Genomic DNA, 23,423 nt, shown 5'->3' with positions numbered 1-23,423 from the left:
GGTAAGATAGGGGGGGGCAATCAGGGGAGCGCACACCATGTCAGATGAAAAGCTGCCATCTTGGAGGGTGTTTAATCAGGGACTGTCACGACGAGCGCTGCCTTCCCTGACATTTGTGCTTACAGTGTGTGTGTGTGTGTGTGTGTGTGTGTGTGGTGTGCTGATAGATGGTGCCATGTGATAATTAGAATGCTTTATTCTTAGTCTCTCCCTGTAATTACCCGAAAACCTCAGCTTGGTCCGTGTGCGGCGTGAACAAGTCGAGCGCTGTTTATCAAAACGGTACGATCTGACTGGCTGGAGTCTCGTGCTTGGCACTGCACCATGGTTGACTGTCTACAACGGCCGATTCATGCATTGATTGCCACTGTGTGTTCTCTCGCCAGACCTGGGTATACAATGTGACTATTGTGACCCTCCTGCTGTCAGTGTGTATGTGCTTGCATGCCCTGAGTCTTTGTCCGATCATCCAATGAGTTCCCGCAAGACCTTGGAGTTGTCGCAATTAACCATCAGGCTTTTGGCTGAATGAGACCAGGTTTATCTTTTCGATGCGAAAAGATTTCAGCTGTCGCCCTCAAGAAACCTCAGGTTAATGTGTTATCCCTAGCAGCAACATTTCTAAGATATATTCTAAGATATTTAAGAATGAGTCCTAAGATAGATTACGTGTCAATTCTTGACATTGACAATTACGAAGATTACATTCTGTTTAGAGGCCCTTAAAGAAATGGAGGAGCATTTACCGTCATCTAAGACAACATGGTTGAACAGTGGTTGAAATCCATTTCATGCCTCCCAAGGCCTTACTGTGGTAGAGCTATAGAAATACCACTAAGTACAGTAGCAGTGCAATGGATGGGGGAGATCACACATTAGCCCTACTGCTTATTGTTGAAGATCTGTTTTGTTCTTATGAGCTCATAACAGCTGATAGGCCTCTGCCCAACCCCTCCCCGGTAATAAATAAATGCACGACGGTAATACACAAATAGAATACATATAAAACTATTTCCTTTAAAAGGGGCAATCTGCAGTTGCTTCGTCCATTTTTGGACTTGTGAATTAATGATACTGTATGTACCCATTGATGGTTGAAGAATGTAACTTGTAAAAGCCCAAAATATAAACGTGTTTTACTCCAATGTTTATAAACAAAGCAAATGTAAACAAACACTATATATAGCCTCAAAGCATGGTTGTGACTATAATTCGACATCGTGGATGATCAGTCTTTGCATCCATAGCTCTGTCTATGAATAGGAGAATGGTTACATTTCTCCAGACCCATCCCTCGGCTTTTTTTGCCGAAACAGGGGTGGGGGAGGAACACTGTCTTGTTTCGATTGCTGATGGCCACTTAAAGATAAGACTTGATGACCAGAGCAAAAACAACAACTCAAGCAGTACTCTGTGTCTATGCTGGTGGTACAGTACGGTCACAAATGGATCGCAAAAATAAAAGATGTAAAATTCAGCAAAAATACAGCAGGAAAGTATCTATTGAAAACAAGCCTATTTTATTATTTTTTGTTGACCATTCATGTTCATATTTCAGTGGATGCTCTTCTGCTACAGTATGTCTGGCATTATAAAAATAACCATCTGTGCATCAACGCAAGAGAAAATGTAGGATGTTGACGTTGTCTGTAGCCAGGAAATAGTCCAAGCATGCTCTGTCTTGGGTTCCTGTTCTCTCTGTTGTGGTTTACATCAATATCTGACTGTGATCATTTTTTTAGACGAGCTAAACATGACTGTGGGTTTCCTTGTTGCTATTCAACACAGTCTTATCTGTGTTCAGTATATTTATTGAATTGCAGCCAAGGGATTCCTTGCCGATGGCGCAAGTCTATTGTTTTAATTTTGTGATATTGAACAAGCAGTGTCGTAAAATCCTACCTAAAAGAAAAGACCTTGGAGGCAAAAAAAATAAATACAAATAAGTACATTTGCTCTCATCGATGAGGCCCCTGAAGTCTCTCTTGCATGTTTGGCTCCCCCTAGTGGAGTTACAATATATAAAAACTCCTGTCTGATTTTGCTGCTCAAAATGTTTATTGCAGACAGACTGATGTTATACTTAACTCCAGACTCTGTTGAAATTATGGCTGTGTTAGAAATGGCACCCTATTCCCTTTATAGTACACTCATTTTGACCAGGACTCATAGGGCTCTGGTCAAAATAGTTTCACTAAATAGGGAATAGGGTGCCATTTGGAATACGTTGCTACTGGGCTTCAGCCAATACATTTGCATGCAGATGCACATCCTGTGCAGACAAACACGTCTATGTTCCAGCCAGTCCCTGCAAAGAGAGGCATGATGCATCAAAATGGAATTGAAATAGAAAACAACAGATAGGTGTTCAAAATGAGAAGGATTTAAGCCTTTTACTTCAGGACTCGTCCTCACGGACCCATGTCTCCTGGTGACGTCAGTTCTGTTTTTCTTAGCACTGATGGAAACGAAGAGGAGACTTACAAACCATGTTACATCTGCACAGTGAGTGAATACCTCTAAAATGGATGTTTTCTTTCCTCCCTTCCCTGAGGTAATCACTGATCAGTACAAGAGTGAAAACGTGCGTTCCCCATTGCTTTAATCAAAGTGGATTTCCTCAATGGAAAGAAGGAGCAACACATGCATTTGAATAGGTATTTGAATAGGTCCATTGACAGTCCTGTGTGTGAGACACCCTCTAGGGTTTATACTACCTGTGGCGTTGGAAGCCATAGTAGATCCCCAGAAAAACCACCACCAAAACCACAGCAAGGGTTACACACACGATGAGCAGCACTGGCTCGTCTGGGTCAGGAGCGCTGGGTGGAGCCACTGTGTGATAAAGAGGAGACACACACACCATTATGAAATGTAATCACAACAGAAATGCAGATGTTGCACATACCTTCCTGTTGCCTTGTTGTTTTGTACGCTAATTTATGCTCTAATGTGAACCAGAAACAATTACAATTTGCTGCAGTAAACACAGTATATCATGGAAGGAGAGTAAAACAACCACATTAAATGTACAAGCAAATTTAGTTCTGGAAAGGAGCCGTATCAGCATATACAGTCGGTCTTCCTACGTGACATATTCCTATCATTTTGGAAGAACAGACAGTCATTTAGCTTTGGAGGATAACTATAAGATGTTTTCTACCATTACTCAACAGTACAAAGTGATTCTACCTTAGCAATTGTGGAGCAGGGCTGTATTTGATGTACTCACAAGTGGGAGCTGTGCTGAGGGACTGATAGAACAGCAAGCCAGAAACTCCTAATTCCTCCATAACAAACTGAGGAAACAGACATACATTTCACTAATGTGGAAAGTCAACAACTCCCTAAAGGGATACTCACAAAAACATAACAGTATTTTATTCAATTCAACCTTTCTCACTCACCAAGTGTCAGCACATACAAAACAGGATTCAAAAGTTCAACGCAGCTACTAATTTCTGGAAAGGACTTTCTCCTACTCGTAGTCCTGAATGCAGAGGTCAACATATCTTCCTTATTGTTATTGCTTTAAGATATGGCTTGAGATTCAGTGGGCATATTCACTCTATCAATCAACCATGACACATCCACTAAATTCTGCCATGGAATCAGGTGCCCACATTTACAGCAGGAATACTGTAACATGTTTTACAGGAAGGAAAATCTCTGCTGTAAAAGCTATATTACAGTATTAACCTGGCAACTTGCAAATAATTGTGCAGTAATTATGAAGGGACATTTTTACAGTGCAGATTCTTCAACTCAAAAACTGTTAATTAAATACAATATTCTGGGAATATTTGTAACAGCTGAAGATCAGAATGCCTGGAGATTATTTCAGAAGCAGTTAAGATGATGCCATTAGGTAGGTAACATTATATCAACATGAATGCCATGTAATACACTGACATACAGTATTTTCCTGTAAATCAAAATACTTTATTATCATCAACAAAACATATGGGGGCGGCCTAGTCCTGGAAAAAGTATGTTCAATGGAGACCCCTAATCTTTAAAAACCATATTTATCCTCTTTTCTGTATTTTAATGGAACATATATTTTAGTATAAAACAGCCTCCCTGAGTCACAAAGACACATGTTGCAATAGCAGTCCAACATATTTAGCACGTAACAGAAAAATAAAAACATTAAATATACATTTTGTTCAAAAGAAAACTAAGATTCTTTCCAATAGAGATCCCTTTTAATGTGCTAATCCCCCACACAAACGAGCATCGTAGTCCCAGAGGAAATTGTTTTGCTTTGCTTAGTCGGGGAAAACGTGGCAGCTCAGCAGCCTCTTTGTGCTGACCTCCTCCACGCATGGGCGTTATTATTTTCCGAGTCATTTAAGTCGCATAAAAGCACTTAATTAATAAGCAGCCCATCCATTTGTGGGGTCTCCTTCATAGTTAGTTGAGCATTGCTCCTGAAGCCCAGGCGCCGAGGCGAATCCCCTTAATTGAGTGGTGTCAAGAGAAGCATCTGTAAACAGAAAGTCACCACATAAATACTTCCATGGAAATATTAAATAAAGCAAGTCGCAGAGGGGCTTTTTTCCTTCTGAATTTTCACACAGTAGTTCCCAGGGGCCAAGTCCATTCAATTGGAATCAGTCCAGCAAGGGGTCTCTTTTTCTGTCCTTTTTGCTGTTTATTCTAGTCACAAGGAGCAACACACACACAGACACGAACGGAAACATTTCAAGTCCTCATTGTTGTGGTCGTGCCTCATTCTCGCTCTGAACATGCTGAATGGGAGAGGCCACGTACACGCGGCCTGGAGTGTCTCGCCTGAAACAGGCCTTTTTCTCATTACTACTATTTGGTTATATGGTGCTTCAGAAATAACACATCTGTGTGTGTTTTCCAGTGAGTCATTGTCGGTACTGTTGAGAATCAACAGATAACATTCACTTGACAGGCAAGGGGAGTCGACTGCGGGAAGTGTGTGTGTGTGTATGTGTGTGTGCGCACGCGCATATGTGTGTTTTTGCTTGGTCTCCATTGCATTAGAGTGGGGCTCCCATAGTCATCCATGCATGTGTTTCTCCTCGTCAGTTGCTGGTGTGTGTGTCCGTTGGCATCTCTCAGTGTCTAGGCCTCCCTTGGTGGGTCTGGTGTTAGAGAGAAAGAACAAGCCCTTAATTATATACAAGTCATGTTCAACATAGCCACTGACACAATTCTGACACTGAAACACTGGTAAGGTATAGGCAGACAAACACCCAGCCAAACTACCCTGGCTGTATCCCTGCCAAATACTCTCGTCATTACTCCAGTAGACAGATACTTGTCACTCAACAGAAAGTGCAGGCCCTGCTATAAAAGCTGCTTGGCAAGCTTCCCTGTGACTAGGGTTGCAAAAGGGAGAGTATCTTACTGGAAACTTTTGAAGTTTCAACAATAGTTTTATGTAGTTCTTTTGGGTACTTCAGGTTATCACAGGTGTCTGTCATTATCTCTGTCCCTATCACAGATAAAAATGTATAAAATAATCAAATAAGATTTTAAAATACAAAATAAATGACAAAGTAAAACTAGATCCTAAGTATAAACCATCATCTCAGTGAAGACCACTGGTGTTTAATATGACTTTCAACATGAAATATCCTTTATGTATTTATTTGTCAATATGTCTTTGTTGTTATTTAATGTTGTGGCGGCAAACTGGTGAAAAAAGTAAACCGTTGGAAGAGTTGCAGAGTTAATTGAAAATAATGCCATAGTTGATTAGATGCTTTTTTCATTAATTGGGCAATTTTCTCTTGTACCATATGGTCCATCCACTAGAAACTCATGGACAATATGGACACAGATATAAAAAAAAAATACTACATATTAATAAATCTTTTTTAAATGACTCAAGTATAAATTACCAAAGTTACCATAGATTACCTGTTACTTACCAAAATCACAGAAGATTACAGTAACTTGGGTAAATTACCGGTAACTCCACATGTGACACACACATTGTGCGTCCCAAATTGCATCCTATTCCCTATGGGCTCTAGTCAAACATAGTGCACTATAAAGGGAATAGGGTTCCATTTGGGACGCTGACTAACTGTCAGTGAGAATGAGAGGTGGGGAAACCAAAGAAACTAAATGCACAGAGAATGACATGACAGGATGAGACAGGCATAATGATCACACATCTGAGACAGAGAGCCATGTGGCGATTAATGAAACATGAAATGGCTAATGAACATATATCAAACATATGGGAACGGTTGGCTCTGATATCAAACACGACTTTGGTGTCTACTTACCTGGCGTGGGTGGGCAGTGTTCCTGTGGGCATGATGAGTATGTTGACCGTGCCTGTGTGTGTTATCAGCATGCACATGGTGGGCATTTCCCGAGTGCAGGTTGGCCGGCATGCTAGCACCGGGGTGTCTGCGGGGCGGGTGGGCATTGGGGTGTCTCTGTGCGTTGTGTACATTGACCGGGGGCCTGAGAGGGCCAGTGGGGCCCCGGTTTGGGGACTGGTGCTGGGTGCGTTCTCTGGGAATAGTCTGGAACTGAGCCAGAGGGATCACGGGAGGGGGCGTGGGGGGCCGCTGGTGCCCAGGGTTAGGGACTCGAGCTTGGGTGTTGAGCAGGGCGGCCTGTGTCTGGTGGTTACGGTTGTGAAAAGGGTTCGGGGTCGTCAGTGTGTGCATCTCCAAGGCCGTTTGAGTGAGGCTACTGGGGTTCTGTGTAAGAGGCTGTGTTAGTGCACCCCAACCTTGTGTTGCTGTCTGTCTCTGGTCTTGTGTGGGCTGCGGTATCATGTGTGTGTTTCCCCTACCATACTGAATCCCGGTTTGTGTCTGTGGGATGTGATTTGGATTGGCGAGAGCTCGAATGTCGAGTGTGGTGCCTTGGGGCATGGTGGTTATTAGTCCCTGTGGGGCGCCTGGTCCACGTTGTTGTGTCTGGGGGTTGTGGTAGCTGCGGGAGGCATTTTGTTGCCTGGGGCCAGTCTGGCTTTGAGAAGCGGTCTGAGCTGTGATCTGGGATTGAGCTCTGACATCCTGCTGGGCTCTCTGCCTTGGTGTACCGTGTGCATGGGGACTGATATGCAACTGTGTGTGGCTTGGAGCCCCAGGCTCAGTGTTCATCCCATGAGTGTGGGGGAGGTTCTGGGTCTGTCTGCCCGCCGTCGGTGCAGCCTTCCTGGGTGTAGATCTGCTCTGTGGGGGACTCTGGGTCTGTGCTCCCGGCCCACTCTTCCTGGTGTGTGGTCTGGATCGTCTAGCCTGGGACGGGGACTCAGAGGTGCCCTCAGAGGTGTAGCTGCTGTCGGGGGAAGCCTGTACCCTTCTGGGGGGCTCGTTGGGGTACGCCGGGGTGCCCCTCAGACGGTCCCAAGGCATTTGTTGGCGGTGTGAGCTGGCACTTGGTGTGGTATGGCTGGCATCACGTGGCACAGAACTGGCCGCTGCTGGGTTGGAGTGTCTAGGCTGGGTATCAGTAGCCTGGTCCATCTGGTAGGTCTGCGTGTTGGCGTTTCGCTGGAGAGTGAGACTTTGACCCCTGTGTGTGTAACCAGTAGGAATAGGACCAGTCGAGACTTGAGGACCAGTGTCTAAGTTACTGTAGTCGACCTGTGAAGGATCACCAGGATATGACAAGCCAAGTTGCATCCTGGGATTGGAGTATGACTGTCCAGTCTGTGTGAACGTTTGTGGGTTGATATTTTGAACCTGAAGAGCACTAGCACTGTTGGCTACATTGGTGGCGCTCCTCTGCATTGTACTGTCCTGTGGGCTTGTAAATTGTTGCTGTGACTGTTGGTTGGGTTGTTGACCATTAGTTGGATAGGAATTGAGATTGACGTGAACCGTGGCCACCTGTGCGTTGCTATTTTGCTGGTTGTGTGGCGGTGTGTTCAGGTTAACACCAACCTGAGTAGAACCCGCTTGTATGAGAATGTTTGGATTGTTCGGGTGGTTTTGAGTCCTCTGTGGGAGGGTGTCGAGTGTGTTGGCATTCTGAGGTGCAGCAGTGCGTGTGAAAGTGTCGTGGTCCTGCGTGGTGCCATTCTGTGGAAATGAATTGGCATTCGGATGTTGCGCATTGTGTGGGAACCTATTTCTGTTGGCGTGGCCATTGTGTTGGAGTGTGTTAGTGTTGCGTGGCGGTGTGTGTGTGCTATCGTGGCCATCGGGTGGGACAGTGTAGAAGTTGTGAGGGTTTGCGTGTAGCGGTGGGTCTGAGTGACGGCCTCTGCCTAAAGTTCGGGTACCATGTGGAGGGGGTTCAGTGGGCTGAAAGAGAGGGAGAAAGAGAAGAGAAGGAAATACATGAAAGGGTTAATTGCTTTCAGAATCCTAATATTCTGGGGTAAAGAAGAGTGTCTTACTGTAAGCATGAGTTCTGGGTGTCTCTTTTGTCCTGTGGCCTCCTTCAGTCTTCGGTCAACTGCAATAAGCAACATTGTCACATACTGTATTCAAACACAGAAACATACGTTTACATGAGCATAGTGTACACAGGTCAATGTGAATGCTTTCAAAGAGTTTACAAGATATTACTGAGACAGACAGACAGACAGACACTCACCTCTCTTCCAGCGCACCAGGAGTACGATGGCTATGACGATTAAGATCAGAGCGACCACACAGCCAATCACTATGCCTGCGACTGCGCCTGCACTGAGGCATGTGCCTGAAAGAGAGAGGGAAGGGATGAGGGGGAGGGAGGGAGGCCGAGACAGAAAAAGTGATGAGCAGGGGGATAATTAATAATGATAATGAGTCTGAGACACGGAGCCCAGACAGACAAATGGAAAAGAAAGGGTATGATGAAGTGATGTCAGGGGAAGAGAGGTGAGAGAGAACGAGTGGTGGAAATGAAGGGAGCATCAGTGAAGACAGCTGAAAGTCATAGAAAAAGAGTTAGATTCTCATTGTGAGAGCATTTGGATTGATCAATCTTTTGCTGATGGGCTAGGCTGGGCCAAAATGTTCCCCTCTCTTCACTCGAAGATGGATGCCGCTGCGCTGTCCAAAACTAACAGTCATCAGAATGAGTCACGTTAGTGTCCGTCCTGCATAACTCACCCACGATGGCCAGATCCGTCCCCTGCGCCGACGTGGCGCCCGTGATGGCATTGCTAGCCACGCACTTGTATTGGCCGCTCTGGTTGGTGGAGAAGGTCTGGAGGCTGAACACGCCACTGTCCAGTTGGCCAGACGCCACGGGTTCATTGTTGTATTTCCAGGAGAAAGTGGAGGGGGCAGGGAGTCAGACACGCAGGTGAGTCGGATCGTCTGGCCTACCACTGCATCCGCTCCTACCACACAGTCTGCCGGGGAAGCCTTGCTCAGCACGGGGGTGTCGGGACCATCTGGAGGGGACGGGAGGGGGGCGGGGGACATCAACAGACAGACTCACAGACTGTCACAGTAAAGTTTCACCTCAAAATGCATGGGGTCAATATTACTGGGGTTGGGTATGACTAGCGGCTTCACGAGTCGTTATTGCTAATGCGAATTAGCCCTGTAGCCCTTATAGTGATGTGCTTCTGTGGCTAACAGGCAGTTCCATTACTTGGTGTAATGCTAGCTAGTAAAACAACTAGCTCATAGTATTAGCATTAGCATTTTAGCTGCTGGGTCGTGTACATTAGGCACCAAACAAAAGAAAACAGACTAAAACAAGGAAAGACAACTGACTTCTCAAATCAGACACCATTTTTTATGTGTGTGCCCTAATTAACACAACCCTGGACACCAGATAGTGACTCACAGTCAGAGCCGGACCACCACATCTGGGGCCACAGTTTCCCCTGCGATTCTAATGGTGTGGTCTTACAGCTAACATCATGCTTTTCTACGCATTCAGCAATTTTCTTATGTATTTTTTGTAACCCTTATTTTACCAGGTAAGTTGACCGGGGTTTAACAACCCTACTCTTACGTTAAGTGCCATGAGATCTTTAGTGACCACAGAGAGTCAGGACACCCGTTTAACATCCCATCCGAAAGACGACACCCTACACAGGGCAATGTCCCCAATCACTGCCCGGGTGCATTGGGGTATTATTATACTGAACAAAAATATAAATGCAACGTGTAAAGTGTCGGTCCCATGTTTCATTAGATTAAATAAATACAAAATCGACGCATTTTTCATACTCCGCTCAAATGTTGTGCTCAAATGTGTTTACATCCCTGTTAGTGAACATTTCTCCTTTGCCAAGATAATCCATCCACCTGATTAAAGCTGATTTTTAGCATGATCATTACACAGGTGCACTTTTTGCTGGGGACAATAAAAGGCCACTCTAAAATGTGCAGTTTTGTCACAACACAATTCCACAGATGTCTCAAGTTTTGAGGGTGCAGGTTTTGGCATTCTGACTGCAGGAATGTCCACCAGAGCTGTTGCCAGAGTATTGTGCCATATAATTGAATGTTCATTTCTCTATCATAAGCCACCTCCAACATCGTTTTAGAGATTTTGGCAGTACGTCAACTGGCCTCACAACCGCAGACCACGCGTAACCATGCCAACCCAGGACCTCCACATCCAGGGGAAAACGTATTCTGATTGGCTGGGCCTGGCTCCCCACTGGATGGGACTGGCTCCCAAGTGGGTGTCCTATGCCCACCCATGGCTGCGACCCTGCCCAGTCATGTGAAATCCATAGATTAGAGCCTAATTTCTTAATTTAAATGGACTGATTTCCTTAAATGAACTGTAACTCAGTAAAATTGTTTGAATTGTTGCATTTACATTTTTGTTCATTATATCTTTTTTTTTATACCAGATGAAAGGGTGCCTCATACTGATACTGGCCCTCCAACACCACTTCCAGCAGCATCTGGTCTCCCATCCAGGGACTGACCAGGACCAACCCTGCTTAGCTTCAGAAGCAAGACAGCAGTGGGATGAGGCTTAGAGGAAATTGTGCAGTTACAGTATATAGCTAATCCCATGCTATTCTACATATTTTGCCATTATGAGGCTGAGAGAAAATGTTGCAGTTTTAAAGCTAATTTCAGGTTAATTACAATTCTACATATTTTGCAATAGCTTATCACGTGCTCATATGCTATCTAATTGCCCCTGGATTACCTCTGCGTGCCAAATCGGTAATCCAGCCCTGCTCACTTGTGAGAATGTGTGGGAGTCTAATTAGCTTATGTTATTAGCATTAGCAGCTGAGCATGCAATTACTCACAGTAAACTGTGAGGGTCTTTGAGGCGGTCTGAGCGCTGACGAGGTTAGAGACGGTGCAGGAGTAGAGCCCAGCATCTTCCCTCCTGGCCGGGTTGATCACCAAGTCGCCCCCTTTGATTGTGACCCTGGAGTTCGAGGTGAGAGCAGAGCCCCCTTTACCCCACAGCACACTGGTCTCTGTCCCCTTGGTCCAGGTACAGCGCACAGACACATTGCCCCCCTCCAGAGCCACAGACGGCACAAACATAGTCACGCCATCCACTGCATCTAGGGTGGGGAGAGAAGAGAAGCAGGGAGACTATAGACTGGGCCTAGATCTGTTTGTGGTGTCTTGCCAACTCTTACGGCCATTGACAACTTTTATGGACATGCCAACTCCTATGGTAATTGTCAACTCCTAGTATGGTCATTGACAACTCCTATATTCATTATCATGCCACAAACTATTCTGGGACCAGTCTTGTGAGATGAATGTAAATACTGGAGTAGTAGACTGATTGGGAGATACACACACAGGGAGAGCTTTTGAATGAGCCATTACTGGGCTTTCACAGTGTGATCACAGACAGAGGGGGAATCAATTCAAGCTTCAAAATACGCTGAAAAATAGAGGGACGCTTAGTTTTTTCTGCCTAAACTAATTTTGTTTAATGAAAATAATGGAGGGTTGGGAGAAGAAACCATATCCAGACATGGGAGCAGATGGTAAAGGGGCAGACAAAATGCCAATAAGCACTAAGCCTGGACTGAGAAATTAAAGATAGAAGTGCCATCTGTAACTAAAAACAATAGTAATTACAAACACTAACAGGTCTGGGCAAACAAGTGGCTATAATCACATTACACTTACATGCTCGATTTTACACCACTGCTAGTCACTTTCTTCTGTAATATTCCCTCCCATCCTCCTTTATCTCCCTCACTCCATCACTTCCTCCCACCCTCCCTCATTCCTTTCCTCCTTCATTATATCACTCCTTTCTTCCCTCACTCCATCACTTCCTCCCACCCTCCTTCATTATATCACTCCTTTCTTCCCTCACTCCATCACTTCCTCCCACCTTTCCTCCTTCATATCACTCATTTCTTCCCTCCCTCCTTCCTTCCTTCCTTCCTTCCTTCCTTTCCTTTCCTCCCTCATTACATCACTCACTACATATCTCCTTCCTTCCTTTCCTCCCTCATTACATCACTCACTACATATCTCCTTCCTTCCTCCCTCATTACATCTCTCACTACATCCCTCCTTCCTTTCCTCCCACCCTCCTTACCGAACACCCTGAGCTGTATGGACCTGGTGTTTTGGGCCAGGCCCGTGGTGGGCAAGGGGTCCACCATCACTGTGTAGTTCCCCGCGTCTCTGAGCTGGGCACTGCTGATACGGAGCTGGGTGGCTGTGATGGTGACCCTGCCCTGGTACTGGGTCACAGTGTTGAGCACCGCACTGCCCCCCACCCACAGCCCCAGGGGGGTCACCCCACCTGGGTACCCCCATGTGATGGAAAACACCTGGAACACTGTGACCACCGTGAAGACCGCATCAGTGCCAGTCTGCACCAGGACTGGATCTGATTTAAACTGGATTGAGACCAGGTCCTGGGAGAGAGCGACGGAGAGGAAGACTAGAGGGTAGGAGAGGGGGGAGAAGAAAGGAATACACTACTTATCACTCATTTACCTGCTTACTTTCTTACAGTGATTATGACAGGTTGGTATAACACTGGTATGAGAGAGTTTGAGGGGTATATAGTTGGGGGAATTATCTAAACACTTTACAAGCATATAAAAGGCCCCACAAGTCTTCAGCAGATGAATTATACTAAATCAAATGAATATGCTCCTGATCAGTCATGGTGAATTGACTTTACAAGGTGTGCATGAGATGGACAAAAATTGAGATGAATTGCACCGAGGTTCCCTCGTTGATCATTTGCCGTAAAACAGCAGCACACGTTTAAAGCATTGTTAAAAACCATACAGTGCTTAACTGACTTCAGTAGAGGTGGACACTGGAAAGAGTAAGTATGTATGGGATTCAGAGACTGTGTCCCAAATGGCACCCTGTTCCCTTTGTAGTGCACTACATAGCACTCCGATCAGGGCCCATAGGGCTCAGCAGGGCTGATAAGCCATTGGACATTGTGTATTAGGATATCACACACCCTGACAAAGGTTGTTAAGCCACAACTTTGGTTGAATAAATTCACAAGAAGGAGAGATGAGTGTGTGACTTAATTTTTCATTTATGCAACAGAACACATGGACTAAGAATGCAGCCGAGCTGGGGAGGAGTCATTGTTTCTGTCACCTTGGCATTTCCCCAAATAGAAATGTAGAGCTACTCCTCCAACATTTTAAAAATACACACCATCAGCATTCTTTTTAGCTTGAGGTAGGGTACTCACTGAAGTCAACATTGAAGACCCTGTCAGAAAATTGATTGAGGAGAGATGCCTTACCTGCCAATGACAGAACTACGGGAAGCAGGTATAGGTTCATCACATCAGTCAGGATAGCCTGTGGAGTATTTTTGACTCAGACTCAAATCACAACTAAATTAAAGTGAATGAAATGTGTCTGTTTAAGACTTATTAAAACACAGAAAGAAAGAAACCCAGGCTGTGTTCTTCTGAAAACACAAATAAGATATGCTAGTAGCTTAGCGTGCTAGCATTCTAAACCAGACAGAGTACATAGGGTTAATCTATTGTGAATAAACTCACTTTCACTTAATTAAAAACATGTCTTGAAAGATTTACAATGTCAACACTTACGACAGACTTTTCTCTCTTCTCTCATGTTTCAGTTGTAATAGCCATAAGCAGATTTTTGGCAAAACCAGTTTGTTTATGTGTGAAAGGTTTCATTTCCTGTTTCTCCACTCTCACCTGTCTCCACAGGTGTATTCATTAGTTGACACCTCAGTAAAACCTCTTGCAACGGAATACGTTGAGCAATAAAAACAAACGTTTCTTATAGGACAAATTCAGATAGGTCCCTCCCTGTTTCACCATTTTTCTTCTGTGTGGTTCCTAGTGAATACACCCCTGTCTTGCAGACACACCTGTCCTCTTAAAGGGATCGTTCGCCTCAATTACTTGAAAGCAGCATTGTGAGCCTATGGGCCAAGAGAGCACGCAATCCATGCTGGGTTTGTTTATTTAGGCACACCATCTACAAACATTAGTAGCCGATGACACCAATTAGTTTCCATTCAAAATCACAACCATATCCTGCTGTTCTTTCTCAGTTGATGCTTGTGGGAAAACTTACATTTTTTAAATTCAAGAGCAAGTTGTATCTGTGTGGAATATTTTACACATGCTCCACTTATAATAATAATAATAATAATATATGCCATTTAGCAGACGCTTTTATCCAAAGCGACTTACAGTCATGTGTGCATACATTCTAAAAGTGGGGAGCTGAATTTCTTTTGAGATGATTTGATTGTGAAAATACGAATGTGCTAGTGCTGCCCTTTTGCAGAGACAGGGAATGATCAAACTCCCAAATGCATATTGTAGGCTGTGTGGAAAATGTATTTACCTATTAAAGCTCAAAATGATTAATAAAATAAAAACATACATTGTATAAAACGCTTCAGTTCTATCAATTATATCTATTTAAAAACATCCATAGAAATTAGCTCTCAAAATAATGAACTAAAGTAAAAAGTGTATTTTTTTATTTTGTTTTTTCTTCCAGTGGAATGTCACTTGGTGGAACTATACAGTATGTTGACCTTATGGTCAAGAATGCATTGTAGTCCCATGAGAAAGATACATTCATTAACAAGCACTATAAGTGAGAGCTGGAAGAGGAAAACAGCCGGCTGTAAAAGCAGCATGCACATGTTCGCATCCCAAGGGAGCCAAAGCAAGGGCGGGACACAAAGCATCATTACGATTATAGGTGCATCAGTGAAATTAACACAGTCTGTCACAGCAAAGTGAAAAGGTTTTCTTCCTGAATAAATGAAAGAATGGAGCTCTTGATTATGCCTAGTAGCAAAGTCTTACTTATTGTTTCCATGCATTCTTTTTGCACCAATCTACTGGTAGTAGATACACAACTTCAGGCCCGTAGCTACTGTACATATGACACAGGCAAGTCAGTTAAGAACAAATTATTATTTACAATGATGGCCTTCCCCCGGCCAAACCGTAAATGTGCGCCACCCTATGGGACCCCGAATCACGTCCGGTTGTGGTACAGCCTGGAATCGAACCAGGGTCTGTAGTGATGCCTCTAGCACTGAGATTCGGTGCTTTAGACCGATGCGCCACTCGGGAGCTTGTGAAATGCCCAGATAGCTGCTCAACTAGTAGCAGTAGTCACTGCCCAGCTCCCTGAACCGACACTACATGGTCAAAAGTATCTTGAACATCTAACATCTGCTTGTTGAACATTAATTCCAAAATCACTGGCATTAATATGGAGTTGGTCAACCCTTTGCTGATATAACAGCCTACACTCATCTGAGGATGCTTTCCATTAGATGTTGGAACATTGCTACAGGGACTTGCTTCCATTCAGCCACAAGAGCATTAGTGAGGTCGGGCACTGATGTTGAGCAATTAGGACTGACTCGCAGTCGGCGTTCCAATTCATCCCAAAGGTGTTCAAGGGGGTTGAGGTCAGGGCTCTGTGCGGGCCAGTCAAGTTCTTCCACACCGATCTCAACAAACCATTTCTGTTTGGACCTCGGCTTTGTGCATGTCGTACTGAAACAAGAAAGGGCCATCCCCAAACTGTTGCCACAAAGTTGGAAGCACAGAACAGTCTAGAATGCCATTGTATGCTGTAGCGTTAAGATTTCCCTTCAATGGAACTAAGGGGCCTAGCCCGAACTATGAAAAACAGCCGAGGACCATTATTTCTCCTCCACCGAACTTTACAGTTGGCACTATGCATTCGGGCGGGTAGCGTTCACCTGGCATCCTCCAAAACCAGATTTGTCCATCGGACAGAAAGAGGGTGAAGCACGAGTCAACACTCCAGATAACACGTTTCCATTTCTGGACATGGAAACCCATTTAATGAAGCTCCCAGCGAACAGTTATTGTGCTGAAGTTGCTTGTAGAGGTAGTTTGGAACTAGTGAGTGTTGCAACCGAGGACAGACGCTACACGCTGCGGTCTCGTTCTGTGAGCTTCTGTGGCCTACCACTTCGCAGCTGAGCCGCTGTTGCTCACACAGTGGGCTCAGAGAGTGTTGAAGACCAGGATAAATCTATCCTGAGTTGCACCTCTTCCACCATGCCCATAATCCCATATGACCAGCCAACATCCCCCCATTACTAGCCTCACAATTAAGCCAGGGAAAGCTAGTGTTGGACTTTGTGACAGCACAATGAGTAGAGAGAGCCTGGACAAGGAGCTGAAAGCTATCCAGAGCACCTCCTCATCTGCAAGTATCACTGATTTTCTCACATCTAAGGGAACACCCTCCCTCACGGACAGAACCCTTCGGGTCATTAAAGCACTGTAGGAAAGAGCTATAAGTGGCACAACCAGCCTTGTCTCCCAGTCAGAGGTGTTAGATAAGGTCACCATGGCAATATGTTGGCAGCGTGGGAGGATGCAGCTTCAGCTGAGAGAAAGCTTCAAGGCCCCTCTCTCCACAGCCATCCTCCGGCCATTCATAGACCACCTGGTGGAGCAGATCTGCAGCTTCCTTCTGCAGAACAGCACCCCGAGGGAGCCATCAGCAGAGGGATACTGGGGGATGGTCTATGCCTTCACAGAGCAGTCTCTTAAATCCCTTCGAGAGCACTTCCTCAAATACCTCCTTCCTCCACTAGGTGATACTGATGTGGCCTTCTGCTTTCGAAGGTGGGACCACCCACTTCTCCTTCATATACAGGCCAGCTCAGCTCAGGGTGTTCTAAACCACTCTCCAAGATCCGCCAAGAATTAGTCAATCTCTTCAGACGAGTGATGGCAAAAAGAAACTCTGCCTCAGACTTCCGGACTCCTGATTCCTGATGCAAGGCCGACTGGTGAATCGTAGCGCTCTTCCATTGATGAGAGCTGAAAAGGGATCCCCAGGAGAAGAAACTTGATCCCGACCAGAGACGAGCGGTCCAGTGGTTCCAGGCCGTCGCCAATCCTAACCTCCCCACAGCCAAACCAAGGACAACTGAGGAGAGCAAGGAGATGTACTTTCTTCAAAGGCTTCAGGAAGATTAGCATCAAGAAAAAGGTAGAGCGTAGTGTCTTTAGGAAATGCAGAATGAGTTCATGTGTGCATGTAATCCGTGTGGGTAACGGAGGATGTGACAATTAATTAAGACGAGAGGAAAAAATACATTCCTAAAAATAGCAGAATAAATTGTCAGGTTATATTATATGTTAATTGTCTTCCTCTGTTTACATGTACAGTAAACAAACAAGAGTGGCATCAAAGTGGATCCATCTCAGTCCATTCATGTTGAGACAGTCCCCATGCACCTGCCCCTGCTGCTGCCCCTGCCGCTGCTGCCCCTGCCGCCGCTGCCCCTGCCGCCCCTGCCGCTGCCCCTGCCGCCGCTGCCCCTGCCGCCGCTGCCCCTGCCGCCGCTGCCCCTGCCGCCGCTGCCCCTGCCCCTGCCGCTGCCCCTGCCCCTGCCGCTGCCCCTGCCGCTGCCCCTGCCGCTGCCCCTGCCGCTGCCCCTGCCGCTGCTGCTGCCCCTGCCGCTGCCCTTGCCGCTGCTGCTGCCCCTGCCGCTGCCCCTGCCCCTGCCGCTGCCCCTGCCGCTGCCGCTGCCCCTGCCGCTGCCGCTGCTGCCCCTGCCGCTGCTGCTGCCCCTGCCGCTGCTGCTGCCCCTGCCGCTGCTGCTGCCCCTGCCGCTGCTGCTGCCCCTGCCGCTGCTGCTGCCCCTGCTGCTGCTGCTGCTGCTGCTGCCCCTGCTGCTGCTGCCCCTGCCCCTGCTGCTGCTGCTGCCCCTGCTGCTGCTGCCCCTGCCGCTGCCCCTGCCCCTGCTGCTGCTGCGGACTAGAACAGTGAAGATCAGTATTGACCTCTCTCTCTCTCTCTGTGACAAGATTCTCTACATACACAAACAATAGGGACCTTTTTCAAAATGTCTTACCAACCTGTGGTGTGGTGGTGATGTTGAATGAAATAAATCCTGAAAATAACACAACGAGTGGTAGTGTTAATATTTGCTTTCATTTTCATTTCAAACCCTAAAGCAATTACCACATTAAATCTGATCTGTCCAGGTGCAATACATACAATATTTGCTTGACTGATATTCTAAAAGGAATATTCCGTTTTCATTCTCCAGTGCTACAACACCACAGACGACACCAGCACTTGAAGAGAGTGTTTCCCGTGCGTATCAAAAAATGGTTCACCACCCAAAAGGACAGCCAGCCGACTTGACACAACTAAGGGAAGCATTGGAGTCAATATGGGCCAGCATGCCTTTGGAACACTTGACACATTCTAGTCCATGCACCGACCAATTAAGGCTGTTCTAAAGGCAATGGAGGAAGGATCAGTATTAAGGTGTTCCTAATGTTTTGTCCACTCAGCGTATATATATGTGTGAGATTCTTTATTGAGAGGGGTGTACTTTGCTAACAAACCTTCCCCTTGGGAAACGATTTAAATGGGAAAGTGTTGGGGTAAATAGTGTTGGGGTGAGAGTTACTGACTATACCGGCTGGGGGTCACGACATGCGAGCGGGTCGGGCTGGCTGAGCGGTCTGGCCGATCTATAGGTCACTCTGTATTTAAAACAAAGGATCTTTGTGGTGGCTGGATGGGCGGCTCGGATGGCTCAGGCCGGTGTTACGTTTTGGACCCTACCATTATTTGTCAGTGTCATATCGATGCATTTGTAAATGCGTGCACAAGGAGGTGTGTACGGGGGATGGACATGCGTCTTGGCGGGAGGATGTGCGTCTGCTTGTCCGCACGCATGGACATGGGCCCAAGGGTAACGTGGCTCCTTATTTAGGTATGTGAACATCTTTGATAATATAGATCGTTGTTTGTGAGTGGATCTCTATGTATTTGAAGGGATGCTGTTGTTATGAATGTGACTTGGGTCTCTGCTCTCGATCCTGCATTGATGTTGACTGATATGTATGAATTTCAATATATTTCCTGCAACAACAAAAAAGTACCCTATCGTTATACTTGAGTAAAAAGTAATGATTTCGTAATAGAATAACTCAAGTAAAAGTGAAAGTCAACCAGTAGAATACTACTTGAGTAAAAGTCTAAAAGTATTTGGTTTTAAATATACTTAAGTATCAAAAGTATAAGTCATTTCTAATTCCTTATATTAAGCAAACCAGATAGCACCATTTCTTTTCTTTTTTTCCACGGATAGAGAAGCATGTGTTTAGTGAGTGTCAGAGGCAGTAGGGATGACCTCTTCATAAGTGTGTGCATTGGAGTATTTTCCTGTCCCACTAAGAATTCAAAATGTAACGAGAACGTTTGGGTATCAGGGAAACTGTGCAGAGTAAAAAGTTCATTATTTTCCTTAGGAATGTAGTGAAGTAAAAAGTCAATGTCGTCAAAAAATAAATAAATAGTAAAATAAAGATACCAATTACCAGTACTTTACAACACTGAACATGAACTGAACATGATTTTTTTTTTGACCTTTATTTAACTAGGCAAGTCCGTTAAGAACAAATTCTTATTTTCAATGACGGCCTAGTGGGTTAACTGCCTGTTCAGGGGCAGAACGACAGATTTGTTCCCTTGTTAGCTCGGGGGGTTTGAACTTGCAACCTTCCGGTTACTAGTCCAACGCTCTAACCACTAGGCTACCCTGACGCCCCCGATGCCTACTGGCACTTAAACGATTTAGCTTAAGTATACCTCTGACTTGTGTGGTGAGTTTGTCTCTCCTCATTTGATAGTAAAGAAATTAACCACCACAAAATATATAAAACAATACTACGCATTCAGAGCAGTTTTAGAGCATTTTGAATTGCTATTCAAATATTCAAACTTTTCTTGCATATTTTTAACCTGCTCTGTATTACTGTACAATGGGACACCACATATATTTATGTGGCGGCATCCTATATTATATAATACGGTTTCCTTTTCCTGTCAATCCCTTCCATTCATTATTTTGTATCTGATACAAGCAGACATTCTAAACATGGTCAAAGCCATGGTAACAAGATAATATGCTCAGTTGGCTAGTTAAACCTAGAGCTCACGGTTACTGTTGACTATAACCCTTGCCTGGGTTTCAGTGATTCTCTTATAGCACCCCTTTCAACTTGTCATGCCAAAGAATGTAGGAATTGACAATTGAAAACAGCGATAGTCTTGAAAATACTGCTTCATCCAATGTAGGGTTCTAACAAAAGTCTGGAATGTGGAATTGTCTCCTTTTTTTAAGGGCATTTGTGTGCATTGCACCGCATCCGTAACTAGGATGAATTCAAATGTATGACTCTTCAGTCAGGAGTACAAGCTGGTACAAGGGAGACACTGTACAGTAGGAGTCACGTTCTGTTCCTCCCCTAGATACTGTCGGAGTCACTCCCTTATCACCAGGCTAAACTTCATTCCTGCCATACTGGATTGTGGGAAGGGAAGAAAAACAGGTACTCACCTACATACAGTAGCTAAATCTTTAATCACTTATATATAAGGGAGCAGGTCAATACAACACACACACATAAAGTGAATAGATTGAGTGCTTTACGATAATGATGGCTGGTCGACGAATCACCCTCAGATGATTCGTTGAGAGCCCCGAGACAAAAGTAGAAAGGCATTTTATAGCCAAGATACATCCCTTTCAACCTACATGACGAATAACAGATGTATAGAATGGGTCACAAGGTTAAGATTTGTATGAAAGATACTTATAATTCACAGCAGACAGTATTTGCTACAAAAAAATGTTTTTATTGTGTAGAGAGTAGTGTCTGGCCCCCCATCTCCGTACTGGAGCCATGTCTCCCTGGTACCGTATAAAACAGAAACATTAACTCATGCTCTGGAATGAGGTCTCTTTAGGTTTTATCACCCAAAAGACATCATAAATCTCCCGTCAGTGTTATCTCCCAGAGGCCCATCCTCAGTAGAACACACACAGATGAGTGTTCCAACAACCCCTTATTCTGTTGCAAAAAACAACCATTTGATGCAATAATAGCGTTATAACATAGTACGGTGAAATTTGCAAGATTATGTTGCCACAGAACCATCTCTAAGGTGAAAAAAAAATATTGAAACACATTTTATGCATATACAGTAGCTAACAATGATCAAAACACAGCGTGCCGTTTGATTTGAAGAGCAGTTTGCCATCAAAGCCCCTCCAAATACATTAGGGGGATATGCCTCTGCCCCTGACAACGGGAGTGATAGAGTGCACATTTAAATGCTGTTGCAAACTCTTTCGCTCTTTGTCCTCAGCATTGTAAAATCTAAATAGCTCTGCAGATGTGATGGAAACACAGCACATCCTGGTCTGGCGTATTTGTCTGATCCTGGCCCTCTGTGAGTTATTGTTTTTTATAATAATGCCCTGCAAAAATAACTATGGTACAGTAACGTGTACATAAGACGTACAGTAATTCCTTGTCTATCTTTCCTCAGTGCCCCACCCGCACCAATGCCTGTCAGTGCATTTCCAGAACAAGGGTCTCCTTTATGTGGCTCTGGGGAGAGACCTGGTCCTGCGGACCCAGTTCCAGATTACACCAACAGAGAAGATCATCATGGTGATTTGGGACCGCCAGACCGAGAAGGGTCAGGGACAGGTCAGGCTGGCCGATCACCAAGATGCACCTGGCAATCCTCTAGACCAGAAGGGGGCCTTATTTAGGGTGGAGAATATAAGATCATCTAACTATGGAGTCTACACCATCACTGTGACTGACCAGAAGGGGAACGAGCAATCAGCAAATATAGTTGTTCGAGAGATTGGTGAGAAACAGCTACACCAATAATTCTGGTCACTACCTAGATTTAGTCTGGGTCAAATACTGTGCAAACTAAAAAGTCAAATAACCTTGACATTAGCCTCAGTCACAGGCTTTCATCTCACCTTCAGAACAATGTGAGTGAAGCCTCGGTACCGAGGCTACCCTTATGTGCAGAACTATGTAAGGATGCAAAAACAATATAACTATATTTGGACTATTTGTTCTGCCTAACTTTTTCTCTCTCTCCCTCTCGCCTAGTTGCTGCTCCTGTGGCGTCTTTGTCGCTCCAGTGTGAGGTGGCCAATGACAGGGCACAGTGGGACAGCCCAGTGTTTTCCTGGTTGGTGGATGGGGTAGAGCTGTCCAATCAGACAGCCAATATCTCTGCAGATGGCCAGAGACTCGACTTGTCCGGAATGAAGGGCCACAACTACACCTGTGTTGTCAACAGCAGTCTGGGGACAAGTGTCACACACTACGTCACTGGTATACATGCGTTATGATTATTCATTATGACTATTGAGTCTTTTTTTGTGTCTTTCATGCTTCTTTGCTGTTGCCTAGATTCTCCAACACCATCCCAAAGTAACCAATCCTGTAAGACTCTATGTGGTGTACTATTGGGCATCGTCATAGTGCTTCTAATCACATGTGGATCTCTCTACTGGTAAGATTACAGAACATCTCCCTGGCTTGTCTTTTACAGTAATACATTTTACAGTAATACATTAATAAACTCCAGGTATTGTTTTTTGGTACGTGCACTCTTTTGACATTGCTGTGTGTTATTAACAGGAAATGCGTACAGCGGAGGACGAATGGGAATACATGACCTTGAGGAGGTCCATCGCGTTCCGTTATCAGTCTCATCTATGACACTTTGTTACACACTACACAAGACTTTGGCACATACGGACACAGTGATATGAGACGGTAATATTCTGTTGCAACAAGTCACAATACCAGACCAAATATCATTCCAATCAAGAGCTGTGGCCCTATTCCCCATCAATACAATATATTGAGATGCCTATTTATCAAATTAAGTTGGTTACATACACATATTTAGCAGATGTTATTGCAGGTATAGCGAAATGCTTGTTATTGGTGTATCTGTGGTATTTATTGTTGCGAAGTCCACACATATATTTTCACTAATTATGTCTTTGTATCTTTAAAAAAAAAGTACTGTATGCCATCACATTTACATTGTGCACATGTACAAATATGTTCAAATTAACCTAAACCTACTTTTGTGATGCCTATGTATGATATAAAGCAAATGGGATTTAAAAAAAAACATTATTGTGACGGTGCATGTGTGCATCTAACCCATTTCA

General features: G+C 44.8%; 2 protein-coding genes and 1 long non-coding RNA gene across 3 annotated transcripts; 1 reads left to right on the top strand and 2 right to left on the bottom strand.

The window, feature by feature from the left end:
- Positions 1–1,434: 1,434 nt before the first annotated feature.
- On the bottom strand, positions 1,435–6,258 carry LOC123997896. The gene is made up of 4 exons (XR_006832195.1): positions 3,233–6,258; positions 2,718–2,835; positions 2,398–2,458; positions 1,435–2,308 (listed from the first exon to the last, which is right to left on the bottom strand). It is a non-coding gene; the product is annotated as an uncharacterized LOC123997896 (long non-coding RNA).
- A 1,919-nt stretch (positions 6,259–8,177) lies between these two features.
- Positions 8,178–14,085, bottom strand: LOC123997894 (V-set and immunoglobulin domain-containing protein 10-like). Its single transcript, XM_046302577.1, has 8 exons — positions 13,954–14,085; positions 13,639–13,696; positions 12,451–12,801; positions 11,180–11,446; positions 9,054–9,340; positions 8,554–8,658; positions 8,354–8,412; positions 8,178–8,258 (listed from the first exon to the last, which is right to left on the bottom strand). Exons 2-6 carry the CDS (start codon positions 13,676–13,678, stop codon positions 8,623–8,625), a joined length of 981 nt encoding a protein of 326 aa, XP_046158533.1. The 5' UTR covers positions 13,679–13,696; positions 13,954–14,085; the 3' UTR covers positions 8,178–8,258; positions 8,354–8,412; positions 8,554–8,622.
- A 7,496-nt stretch (positions 14,086–21,581) lies between these two features.
- On the top strand, positions 21,582–22,586 carry LOC123997284. Its single transcript, XM_046301435.1, has 3 exons — positions 21,582–21,655; positions 21,755–22,084; positions 22,342–22,586. The coding sequence occupies exons 1-3, from the start codon at positions 21,604–21,606 to the stop codon at positions 22,584–22,586; spliced, it is 627 nt and encodes a 208-aa protein (XP_046157391.1). The 5' UTR covers positions 21,582–21,603.
- The last annotated feature ends 837 nt before the right edge of the window (positions 22,587–23,423 follow it).

This window comes from Oncorhynchus gorbuscha, linkage group LG15 (genome assembly GCF_021184085.1).
Source record: "Oncorhynchus gorbuscha isolate QuinsamMale2020 ecotype Even-year linkage group LG15, OgorEven_v1.0, whole genome shotgun sequence".
Taxonomy (NCBI): domain Eukaryota; kingdom Metazoa; phylum Chordata; class Actinopteri; order Salmoniformes; family Salmonidae; genus Oncorhynchus; species Oncorhynchus gorbuscha.
This window is presented reverse-complemented; position numbering and strand designations above follow the sequence as displayed.

Excerpts from the sequence above, each read along its gene's own strand:
- LOC123997894 (XM_046302577.1), bottom strand. The coding sequence starts at position 13,678 with ATGAACCTATACCTGCTTCCCGTAGTTCTGTCATTGGCAG. Across the intron at positions 12,802-13,638 it reads CGTAGTTCTGTCATTGGCAG|TCTTCCTCTCCGTCGCTCTC; the intron begins GTAAGGCATCTC and ends CCTACCCTCTAG. Across the intron at positions 11,447-12,450 it reads CATACAGCTCAGGGTGTTCG|ATGCAGTGGATGGCGTGACT; the intron begins GTAAGGAGGGTG and ends TCCCCACCCTAG.
- LOC123997284 (XM_046301435.1), top strand. The coding sequence starts at position 21,604 with ATGGAAACACAGCACATCCTGGTCTGGCGTATTTGTCTGATCCTGGCC. Across the intron at positions 21,656-21,754 it reads TTGTCTGATCCTGGCCCTCT|TGCCCCACCCGCACCAATGC; the intron begins GTGAGTTATTGT and ends ATCTTTCCTCAG. Across the intron at positions 22,085-22,341 it reads TATAGTTGTTCGAGAGATTG|TTGCTGCTCCTGTGGCGTCT; the intron begins GTGAGAAACAGC and ends CCTCTCGCCTAG.